Source organism: Mauremys reevesii, linkage group 8 (assembly GCF_016161935.1).
Source record: "Mauremys reevesii isolate NIE-2019 linkage group 8, ASM1616193v1, whole genome shotgun sequence".
NCBI classification, from domain to species: domain Eukaryota; kingdom Metazoa; phylum Chordata; order Testudines; family Geoemydidae; genus Mauremys; species Mauremys reevesii.
Window position 1 is genome coordinate 89,583,892 of NC_052630.1, and position 12,021 is coordinate 89,595,912.

Consider the following 12,021-nt stretch of genomic DNA (forward strand, 5'->3'; position numbering starts at 1 on the left):
CAACATGATGCATCCTGTTTTAGGGGCACCACTCCTTTTAATTAGAAGGAAATTATATCCCTGGAACCTCATTTCACCCCATACCCTGAAAATCTCTCTCAAAAGATGTCTTTTATATGTTTGTCCTGTACATGTTGAACAGCTGAATGATTCCATCAGCAAGACTCAAACAACCAAAGCTGTCACATCTATTTTAAAAGTTAAACCCTTCTCGCTTTTCCAGAGCATTAAAACATCCATATAACTTTAATGCATTAATAATAGTCTGCCTGTCTCAAGCACTACTGAAGTCAAATGTCTATCACCATGGCATATCTAATTCTCCTTTAAAGGGGATGTCGTCTTAACCTCTCACACTCATTCTTCAGCCATGTCCAAGTATCTGTCTACCAACCTGGTTCTGGTCATTCTACAAACTTCTTGGACATGTAGGTAGCCAGCCTGCTCTTTTTTGCAATAATCCCTATGCAAAAATCACTCTTTCCACATTTCACAATTATGTTTCCACTTATACCTTATGCAATGCCATCACAGGCATGTGCCATGTTATTGATTTGAACTGGGCCCATATAGACCATGGTTGCAACCAAAGTCCTGTAGTGGCACCAAATCTTGTATAAAGGGGGTCAAATGAGGTGTCTGAGACCAGGTTATAGGTTGCTGGTTGTAATTATGCCATCTGTATTGTGACAAAGTTCCTCCTCTACCTTGGTGGGTCCTGCACTTATTGGCAGATTTGCTCACCTCAGTGATCTTCCCCACAGTCTGGGTCAACTCCTCCAGTGTTGAATCAGGAGTTGAGAGGTTTGGGGGGAACCCAGGCCCTCCCTCTACTCCAGGTTCCAGCCCAGTGCCCTGTGGATCACAGCTGACTATAGCGCATCCTGTAACAGCTGCATGACAGCTACAACTCCCTAGGCTACTTCCCCTTGACCTCCTCCAAACACCTTCTTTATTCTCACCACAGGACCTTCCTCCTGGTGTCTAATAACACTTGTACTCTGTGGTGATGCTTCCTCTGACTCCCCTCTGCCTGACTGGAGTGAGCTCCTTTTTAAACCCAGGTGCCCTGATTAGCCTGCCTTGATTGGCTGCAGGTGTTCTAATTAGCCTGTCGGCCTTAATTGGTTCTAGCAGGTTCCTGATTACTCTAGTGCAGCCCCTGCTCTGGTCACTCAGGGAGCAGAAAACTACTCATCCAGTGACCAGTATATTTGCCCTTTACCAGACTCCTGTACCCCACTGGTTTGGGTCTGTCACAGTATACATGTATCATTTTTGTAGTTGAAGTTATGAATATTGGTTATATACTGTCTGTATTTCAAATTTATGCTATGTTTCTGGGTAACATCCCAGACAGGTTGGTGTTAGCTCTGCCTAGCCTGCTTGATGGCCCATTAAGGACCATCAGCTACACAATTGACCCATTGAGAGAAGGCAGATACACCTTATAACTCAGCAAAGTATGCAGGAACTTGCCATGTGACTCCGGACTCCATTTTGCTGTAATTTTCCACAGTAAGAACAAAGAGGTGTTCTGACACCTGGAAAAGACTATAAAAGGCTGATGCCTCATCTCCATCTTGTCTTCAATCCTGCATCTTACCTCTGGAGGGACTTTGCTACAAATGGAAGCGCTACACAAGGGACTGAATGACCCATCCCAGCGGGGGATGTACTCCAGAGACTTGTTTTGAACCTGCAGTTTACTCCATCACTGCTACAAGCCTGAACTAAGAACTTTTGCTATTACTGTATGTAATTGATTCAATTTAACCAATTCTAGCTCTCATCTCTATCTTTTTCCTTTTATGAATAAACCTTTAGATTTTAGATTCCAAAGGATTAGCAACAGCATGATTTGTGGGTAAGATCTGATTTGTATATTGACCTGGGTCTGGGGCTCGATTCTTTGGGATGGAGAGAACTGTTTTCTTTTATTGGGGTGTTTGGTTTTTATAACCATTCATCCCCATGACGAGTGGAACTGGTGGTGATACTGGGAAACTGGAGTGTCTAAGGGAATTGCTTGTGTGACTTGTGATCAGCCAGTGGGGTGAGACCAAAGTCCTCTGGCTGGCTGGTTTGGTTTTCCTTAGAGGTGGAAAAACCCCCAGCCTTGGGCCATAACTGCCCTGTTTAAGCAATTTGTCCTGAATTGGCACTCTCAGTTGGGTCCCGCCAGAACCGCATCGTTACAGCATGTTGCTCCCCGGATATTAGACACACAAAGTGGGTGAAAATATCTTTTTTTGGACCAACTTCTCTTCAGGAGAGAAACAAGCTTTTGAGCTACTCAGCTTTCAGGTCTGGGAAATGAGCTGTGACACTCAGAGTACAATACAAGGTGGAAAAAATTGTTTAGCATAAGTAGTTATACATACTTCAAGGGACCACTCAAGGTGAACTGGCCCTTATATCAATAGTCCTTTTTGTTTGGATTAACCTACTTTTTTGTTTTCTTTTTACAGTTTTTCCCTATCAAAAGATATGGTTATAGGTTATTTTGGCATTTTATGAACTTCACTTCCTTTTTCATAATTGAGCTCACAATTAAGGTAAATGTATAGGCCCAATTATTACAGCACCCCTCATGTCAGAGCTTGAAAGGTGGTCCTCAGAGAATAGCCTTTCACTTATCATTAGCGGGTCTTGCACTGGGGAAATTCCCCCCTCCCTAAAACTGGGGCTTTATGCTGCTATGGATGGCTCTCATAGGCTGGTGGGTCTGTGGGGGACACAACAGTTAGCCACACCAAACTCAATATAGGTTCTTTATTCTTCTGCTACATAAAAGCCTCCCTCCCCAAAAAGTGAGTGTCCTGACCTGGAATGATACTGCTGGGTCCTCTACACCTCACTAGCTCATGGCTCACAGCCCTCCTTAACCTCAAGGGAGTCCCAGGACCCGCTTACAACATTCTAACACTTACAAAGGTATTTCTCTTTTATGGGGCTAGGTCCTCACTTATATCTTCCAGCTGGGAATACAAGCCAATCATTTGCTGCTGCTTAGCTGGACCCACTGATTCCCAACATGTGCCTGCTGGGCCTCTCCTTAGGTCAGCATTTACTGCTCCCTGGCTCCGTATGCCTTTAAAAGGTCAGCCCACCCTACTCTACACCACTAGTTTATAGGTGCTGGAGCAGGGATTATGATCTCATTCTGTAGACTTAACTAACTAGCAGAGTCCTGTAGCTGGTGGAGGGACTTGTGAGTATATCCAACATTTTCTGCAACTAGGAGGCTTGTGACCTGCAAGGAGCAGCTGTATCAGGTAAACCAAAGGATGTTTCCTTCTCCCCAAGTCATCAAGAGGTGTACTTGTATCAGCTGTTAGTCACACTTCAGCGATGCTCAGTAATGTCTCGTTTATAAGACTAGAGTGTAAAGTAATAACTAGCCTTTTTTAAACCACAGGTTATTTGACATCATATGCTGATAGAGGAGCCGTTATTTGTTAAGAACCATCAATGGGCTCCGCTATGTATGAGACACATGTTAAGACAGTCCCTTCCTTGGAGAGCTGACGATTGAAGATAGACATAGACAAGATGTGCTTGGAGGTGCAGACAGAGGAGTGTCAAATATATATATTTTAAAGTGGAAAAAATCCAGATGCCTACTGGTGTGGTATCCGAGAGAAATAAGGGCTATTTGAGCAGTTTGGGGGAGGTGAGAATGGAAAGTCAGGCCATGAACACTTGTTTATAAAGCATGATGATAATGTCCTTGTAGACTTTTGGAAACACTGTTGCATCTCTACAGTGACTCTTCAGACTCTATCCTATAAATACCTGGTTATGATATTTGTTACGAAAAAATTTCCATTGACGGTCTAAGGGTCAGATTGGGAGACATTATAGTCAATCAGTTCCATGTATATGCTGCATATGTATTGTCTCTATGGTAGCAGATCCCAACCCTGGCGTTCATAACAGTAATGTGCTCAGACTGTTGTGATGGACTAGGCTAGGGTGACCAGATGTCCTGATTTTGGGGTCTTTTTTTCTTATATAGGCTCCTATTTCCAACCCCCCCCCCCAACCCCTATCCCGATTTTTCACATTTGCTGTCTAGTCACCCTATTCTAGGCTCCCCTAATGAAGAGTCTTCATCCTCCCGTGGCTCAAGCCTCAGGAGACTTGGGTTCCATTCCCGGCTCTGCCACTGATCTGCTGTGTGACTTTAGGCAAGTCACTTCCCCTCCTGGTGCCTCAGTTTCTCCAGCTGTAAAAGGCATTAGGGGCCTTGCTTTCCTTTATGAAATGCTTTGAGATGTGTGAATGAAAAGCTGCTAAATAAGAGACCAGTATTAATGATGGGCTTCGGCAGTATCCACTGCACTGCCATCACTTACGTTCCCGTCAGTCTGCTTTAATCCACCAGGAAACCCCTCCAAAAACAAACTGCAGCCTGCCAGGTTCAGGACATCCAAGCTCCATTGTGGGTTAGATATATGCATACACACTGGAATAGGTGGCAGCAGGCACTGAAGCAGCTGAAGTCAGAGTCTAGTAATGTTAATCACACAAGGATGGAAACCATTGGAACCATGTCCTCCTAAACTCCCTGGGCCTGGATAGTGGGTGATTACTGCTCCTAGCTCTGGGTTACTCCACACACCCTCTAGGCCTCATGTCTTGGTAGTAGGCCCCTGCCACACAGCCAGCTACTCTTGAACTAGTGTCTCAGCCCTTCTGAGTCCCCCCAATAGTTTATACATGCTCCCTTCAGCAATCCACCCTCGAGTACACTCCGGTGTATAGTCTAACTCTTTGGAAACCACATGAGCATTAAAGCGAGGAACCACGGGCTTTGCAAAGGAACTTCTTAAACACACTCATGCTTTATTCTTAGACACCACCAGAGAGATAAACTTAGGCACAACAACAGTCTTCTGAACACAATCCCTACTTAGTCTTGGAAATCTTGTGTCCCCATTTTGTGAATCTTGGGGTTTGGTCCAGGTCCTTCAGGGAGGCCAGGTCCCTCCTGCCTCCACTCCTCCTGTTGACTCTTCTGGTTCTGGTAATGAAATGGCTGCCCTTGCTAGAGAGCATGTCACTTTTTAAATAAATGACACCTCTTCTCTATTCCTGTCTTTCCCTTGGGATTTTCCATGCTGCAGCCCCAGGTGGGACTGCTGGCAGAGAGTTGTTAAAAGCAAATGTTACATGTCAGTTATAAAAGAGAGGAATTCATAATTGGCCACAGACATATCCTTCAAACTGTCACAGGGGGCACAGACAGCTACGCAGATGTAGTTTCCATTGTTGCGACAGGAAATGGCTCCAATGAAAAAGTGTAGTCTTGGGTTTTTTTAGAACTTATAACAAGGCACCTGTGACCTAGCACTTTGATAGGTCCTTTTGCTAATCGAAATAAGTAAAACTCCAAATGAAAATTTATCCTGAAACAAAATTAGGAATTTCCTTTCTCTTACACGTATGAGGGGAAAAGATTATATTGAATTGGAATAGTTCTATGGAAACAACCTCCATTCAGTGGGGACAATACAATAACTGCTAATATAGGAATCCTATTTTTAGCTAAAGCAAATGTACACCAGCCCTATACAATACATGCTCAGAGATTTTAACAAATAGCCAAGAAGAAGACATGCAATTAATTTGTCTGCTTTTAAAATACAAATAAATAACCATAGGTCAGGAAGAAGCAGTACCACACTGCACAACTAAATATAGGAAAATCTTCTCCCACTGTTTGTTAGTATAAAGAAGTGCTCGGAAAAGCCTTTTTATAATGAAGATCAGCACAGCTGCATGTGATGGGTTGGGAAACTGGTCCTGCCTAGATAACAAGGTTAAATTGCCCTGTCTCAGGCAATGAGGCTGGGACTATAAGGAGACAGAACACCTGAGCTCCTCTAATAAGGCAGCATAGCTTCCTTGAACTGATGATCTACTAGAGAGTGTCTTGGACTGTTTGTCCTGAACAAGATATCTGTGCAGAATGTCAGGAAGTTTCTGGCTAAACATTGTGATGCTCTGAAAGGAGGAGAGCATCTCCAGTCTTAACAGCAGGTGATTTCAGTTCAGTGGGGTGGGTGGGGGGCTGGTCCCTCTAATGTGTAGTATTTGTACCTACAATTCCAGTGTTGGCTTCATTTTTTAAAATGATTTTTTATTTAGGAGTACACTGATTTTTTCACCCACGGGATAGTAAAAGGTGTGAAAAGAATTTGGAAAAGATCTAGCCACTGCTGGGAGAAGTACTTGGGCACAAATAAGAAATGAATAACAATATTGGTTTTGGATCTGGCTGAGAAACACTTTGCTAGACTCAAGTCAGGTGTTTTGACATTAAAGACAACAGTCTACCTCAGAGGAAAGCCCTGCTAGCATCTGCATTATACAGAGCTGCTGCTTCTAGCACTAAGCACTGTGTTTGGCTTTGGAAGAGTGCTCTAATAAATCCAGGCTGTTTTTCCCCAGACAAAATGATAACCCTCCAGTGGAAGACTTGGCTCCTTTAACTATTATTATTCCACTCCAGCTGCATGAATGGGATGTTCCACTCCCGGAAAAACTGAATGAAATACAGGGTGACTGCAAGCAGGGGTGAGTCTGTGTGGCTCCATCACCTTGGAAATACAGCTAGGCAGTTGCTGGGGCAGGTGTGCCAGAGCGGCCCAGCTGCCAGGGCGGAGCAGGGCTGCCAGCAAGGGCAGATTTGGAGGCTGGCTTTAGGGCTGCTGCACAGGGGGAGCCACGCCTGCCCTCTCCCTCGGTGCAGTGGTGCTTCCCAGCCTCTGCTCTCCATCGGGTACAAGTACAACAGTGGAATTTGTATTTCCATTGAGTGCCAGCTCCACACCAGGCTGCCCCTGCGCTAGCTGGCTTTTTGGAAGAGCACAAGAATGAGGTAAAGATTCATATACATATTTATTCTGTGCTGAAGCTTGGATGAGGAAAGGGGGCTGCTTTCATTGGCTGTTGCTAAAGCCCTGTGCTGTCTTCAGCTGCACTGCAATAATCTTATTACTCATCAAAAAACCAGCAGTGGTGCTGTTGCTTGCTCCCTCCTGGCTTTGGGAGGGCCTGGGGCTACCACTTTCTCCTGCATATGGAGCTTGATTGCTGAACAGTACCAATGTGACTTGCCTGGGAGGAAGCTGCTTGTCTGGAGCTGGGAGCACTTGTTGTGTCTGCTCTACAGTTGGGGAGTGGAGGGGGTGAGAGTGGTGCATGTTTGGGGCTCGAATGTGGCAGATAAGTGTGTGAAAGATGGAGCTGGCTAGGTCTTGCTGATATTGGCGAGGCCGCCCAGAGGATTCAGGGGGCCTGGGAAAAAGCAATTTCGGGGGCCCCTTCCATAAAAAAAAGTTGCAATACTATAGAATGCTATATTCTTGTGGGAGCCCCTGTGGGGCCCAGGGCATGGGGCAAATTGCCCCACTTCCCCCCTCCCCTCCCGGGCAGCCCTGGATATTTGCTGCTACACCCCCAAATGTATTACCAAAATAGCTACTTTCCTGCCACCAAAACACCCAGACCAGGACACATCCTGGTGCAACTGTTCTGCAAAACCCACCTGGATGCTGCCAATTTTGGGCCCCAATCCTTCAAAATCTACCATGTAAGTGGAGAACATATCACTGCTTTTTCTGTACCTTTAACAAATCCAGACCTTGATGCAAAAACTTGCATCCAGGGATCCTGCCAACTTTTGGCTACAAACCCAGAAATTGTACCATCAAAACAGAGCGGGTGTAGCTCTCACTATTCTTCCCAAGATATCCTCCTTCAAGAAAACTGCAATTCTCTAATTTGGCACCAGTCTCTTTGTGAATCTGGATAACTTTTGGCTGCATACTCCCCAGTCCTTCTACTCACACTTACTATATATATGCACCTTCCCCTACATCACCAGCATAATCTGGATCCTTACCTATCCTATTGCCAAAATGGTGGTGAAAATGCACATTTCACAACTCTGTAGAACTCTGTAAACATACCATTGAAATAGCAACAAAATTAGATCTATGTATTCTAAATAAATAGAGTGCTGGAAACATCCTCCAGTCTGTGATGTCCCATAAATGATCAGCCATGCAAGTTGCATCTCCAGCCAGCCCCGCCCCCTAACTAAACAGGGTATTATTTCTTTATCAGCAGCAAAATCAAAGCACCAGAGCCTAAACTGGGAAATATCAAGGCTTGGTGGCTTGACTGGGTACTGGGTGGGGGTGAAGGCTGTATTTTTTTCCTTTTAATACCACAATTCACCTCTGTAGCTTTAAATGATTCCATCAGAATAAAACTCTCACACACGTTCTGCTGATATACTTGACCAGTGGAATTTTCATGGTCGGGGGCAAAAATTGGCTAGATCTAACAGGAACCAAGTGCCAGCTCTGGATAGCTGTCCTGCTGTTGCTCTGTGGTGTATCTGGACTTTCTTTCTGGTGTAAGAAGTACCTCTATCCTTGTTCTCTATTTATGCAGTAGAATTTGAAGGTAGGAGCCAAAATGTGGCTGGATCTAGCAGAGTCCAGGTACTGGATCTGGGCTTTGGGAGTCTGTTGTGCCAGGATGTGTGGGGGTTCAGGCTTTCTGGGACAGATTTTTTTTATTTTGCTGGTCCAATTGAGGGGGGCTTGGATGCAAAAATCAGCAGGATCCAGGAAGATCCCCCTTACCCCTTTTTTCTGAAGGGGACTGATGATGCAGCCACTCCTGGTTATAGATGACCCGAGTGCGTGATTCTCATGCCTGCATGCCTCACTGATTGTACCAACAGCTGAAATATTGCATTAGCTTAGATCCATCATTAGAGGTGATGGCCAGGTTGTGCTGCCTGTTGCTCTGCGAGAGAGCCAGCGTGGGAGAGTGCACAAAAACTAGAGAGAGAAACAAACACACACATCCCGGATTAGCATCGGACAAAAGGTGGGAAGTGAGGGAGCCTGTCGCTGGGATTGGTGTAGGCAGCAGGAGCAGAGCCTCTGCACCAGCTGCAGGGGAGCTAAGTGCTGCGGGGCTCTGTTGCTTGGGCACAGAAGAACTTTAATGAGAGAAGCTGCCTGATCTTAGCTCTGATGGGTGATTTTTATCTCGTTTCTCCGGATATTGGAGCTGGTGGCCACAGGTGAATTACAGTTTTCACTTTCAATATGATGCTGTGTATGGGACGTGTGCCGTGGGGATTTGACTTGGCTTTGTAATACAGCAGAGAGATGAAGGATGAGAGGAGGGGGTGTATTTATCGGCATAGCAAAACCTCTTGTGTACTGTGAATGATGAGTTGTTGTTTTTCTTTTTCCCTTTGTTTTTCCTCTCTGCAGGTCGTCTCTGCATAAGGGCATGTAAACTCAAGAAACCTGGGCATTTGCAATTCAGACCTTCCTCACTTCTTGGGTCACATCAGAGCAAACATGCCAGAACAAAGCAATGATTACAGGGTGGTTGTGTTTGGAGCTGCAGGGGTTGGTAAAAGCTCCTTGGTCCTTCGCTTTGTAAGGGGAACTTTCAGGGAAACCTACATCCCTACCATTGAGGACACTTACAGACAAGTGATCAGCTGTGATAAGAACATCTGCACCCTTCAGATTACAGATACCACTGGCAGCCATCAGTTCCCTGCTATGCAGAGGTTGTCTATCTCCAAAGGTCATGCTTTCATCTTGGTGTACTCGGTCACCAGCAGGCAGTCCATGGAAGAACTTCAGCCAATCTATGATCAGATTTGTCAGATCAAAGGGGATATCCAAAAGATTCCAATAATGTTGGTTGGTAACAAGAGTGATGAGACCCAGAGGGAACTGGATGCCAGTGAAGGGGAAGCCTTAGCTAGCAAGTGGAAGTGTTCCTTCATGGAGACATCTGCTAAAATGAACTACAATGTACAGGAGCTCTTCCAAGAACTCTTGAATCTGGAGAAGAGAAGAACTGTCAGTCTCCAGGTGGATGGGAAGAAATCCAAGCAGCAGAAAAAGAAGGATAAACTGAAAGGCAAGTGTTCTGTTATGTGAGTATACCTTGAATGGCTGGAGCCGGATCACTGCATGATGTAATAAGAGCATGGACTTTCTCTCAGAATATTCTCATGTAAAGTGGAAACAGTCTGCTCATAGGCATTCCCTAGAAATCCAAGAAGAATAAATAGGGTTTGAAGCCTATAGTTTCTCTCTGATAACTCAATTGGGTCATTTCCAAGTCAATGATTAAAGACACTGTTTTTTTTTTGTTGTTTTGTTTTTTTTAATGTGTCTTTTTAAGCAAATGGAATGTCCAGTGTTAGCCATTACACAACAGTCCAGATTTTGAACAAAAAAGTTTACAAACAAGATCAAAATACCGGAATGTATTAATAGAGGCATAAATCATCTTTGTTATCCCTGAGTATATATTAGTTTTTAAATATTCTCAGATTATGTATTAGCCTGAAACAAAAATCCTGTTTTGCCTACAGTGTGTATATACTTCAAGGAAAAATGTTTTCAGAAATGTAGTGACCGCAGCAAATCTTTCACAAAGTTAGGGTGTCTTATTACGAAGGAACAAACACACAATTTTTCAGATATGTAGATATTTGGGGAGAGACTGACTGGCTTACCAAAGACATGCTTGTTGTTTCATAATAAAAATTAAATTTATGTATTGTTATGCAGCTACTGATATTTTACAGCTATGTGACTTATTAAAGTTATTCCTGCATGTAATTAGTTTGTTTGCTGGGCTTTTTTCTTGCCAACAATACTCATTTCCATTGCACCCCGTAACTTGGTTAATTCCCTTTGTCTTTCTTGCTGTGTTGTGCCTAGGGGCCCAATCCTGTACAGTGGGAAGCATCCTCAGTATCTTGACTACAGCTGGAGAGGAGAGAGCTCATAACCCCAGAAGATCAGGCACTTATGTAGCATAGTTACTAACAGAAATTGTCTGCTAACTTGCCTCTTATTGCATAGCTGAGCACCAACAACTGAAATAATGCTTTGCACTGTATATAGCATTCTTCAGCCATAGATTTCAAAGCACATCACAAACGTGAACAAGTTTTACAATCTCTGTGGAACTGCTGGGGAAATTGAAGCATAGAGGTGAAGTGACTTGCTTAAGTCTGCCTCATATGTGTGATATGGGCCACATTATCACGGTCTCTGAGGTAACAGATTTCAGTCTGTCTGACTCCTAGGCCAGTGGCCTTTCCCTTTCATCACCCTAAAGAGAGATGGCCTGAGTTCTTATAGAGAAGATCAGGTAACTCCAAGCACAGGTATATTATTGGCTGCAGTGAGGCCGGTTATTTTGTCAACCCAACCTACCGTTTTGAACTGCAAATCCAGCTTTGCATACTACCACTGATGCTGCTTTTATATAGCTATAAAGATTTTTCTTCTGTCTATTCTAAATTGTCCTGGCTTTAGTTGAAGCCCATGACCAGTTATTCTTGGATAAACGTTTTCAGTTTACGGGAACATCCTGATCTCTGAATTTTTTTTTTATTTTTATTTTTTTCTGAACTTGAACAAGAGTCCCAGTCAATTTATATGCCATCCCTCCCCTTTTTTTCTGTCTCTGACAAGTGTTTGTAATTGTGCCCCTGGCTCTTTGTAGTATCCTTCTGCATATGCAGCCTTGATCCACTGTCTGCAAATCAGTAAAGCTATTTTAACGAGAATGAGGCTAAATCACGTTGTGTCCATTACTAGCATATAATACAGATACAACCAAAAAGTGACATGTTGATATTAGTTTAAGGTCCCAAATTCATGAATGGACAGCCTAATATGAATTGAAGTGTCTTCATGAGTTTGGGGGAAAATAGCAATTAACAGCTGTAATCTTGTGGTCCCATGACAAAGCCCACTATTTTTTTCTTTGTGCATTTGTGGAGCATCTGGGCTGAGATACTCTATTGTTGATAATTGGCAAGTTATTTCATTCTGGTTTGTAAGGGCTCTATTACTGAAAAAAAAAATGGAATTCAACATAGCTTATAATATATTTCCCCTCTTTAAAGCAAAGTCTCGCATTTGAACAACTTGTAGTTAG

General features: G+C 43.8%; 1 protein-coding gene across 12 annotated transcripts; it reads left to right on the forward strand.

Annotated features, from left to right (window-relative positions):
* Window positions 1–1,710: 1,710 nt before the first annotated feature.
* On the forward strand, window positions 1,711–10,688 carry DIRAS3 (DIRAS family GTPase 3). 12 transcript variants are annotated; one of them, XM_039483386.1, is made up of 3 exons: window positions 3,123–3,278; window positions 6,460–6,585; window positions 9,312–10,688. In XM_039483386.1, exon 3 carries the CDS (start codon window positions 9,402–9,404, stop codon window positions 9,996–9,998), a length of 597 nt encoding a protein of 198 aa, XP_039339320.1. In that variant the 5' UTR covers window positions 3,123–3,278; window positions 6,460–6,585; window positions 9,312–9,401; the 3' UTR covers window positions 9,999–10,688. The 12 variants fall into 12 exon arrangements, with proteins under 12 accessions (XP_039339327.1, XP_039339320.1, XP_039339318.1 ...); XM_039483387.1 differs by lacking the exon at window positions 3,123–3,278 and adding an exon at window positions 5,861–6,048; XM_039483389.1 differs by lacking the exon at window positions 3,123–3,278 and adding an exon at window positions 5,861–6,048 and having other exon boundaries at window positions 6,521–6,585.
* Window positions 10,689–12,021: the final 1,333 nt, after the last annotated feature.

What these genes read in the sequence shown, in the direction of transcription:
- DIRAS3 (XM_039483393.1), top strand. Translation starts at nt 9,402, where the DNA reads ATGCCAGAACAAAGCAATGATTACAGGGTGGTTGTGTTTGGAGCTGCA.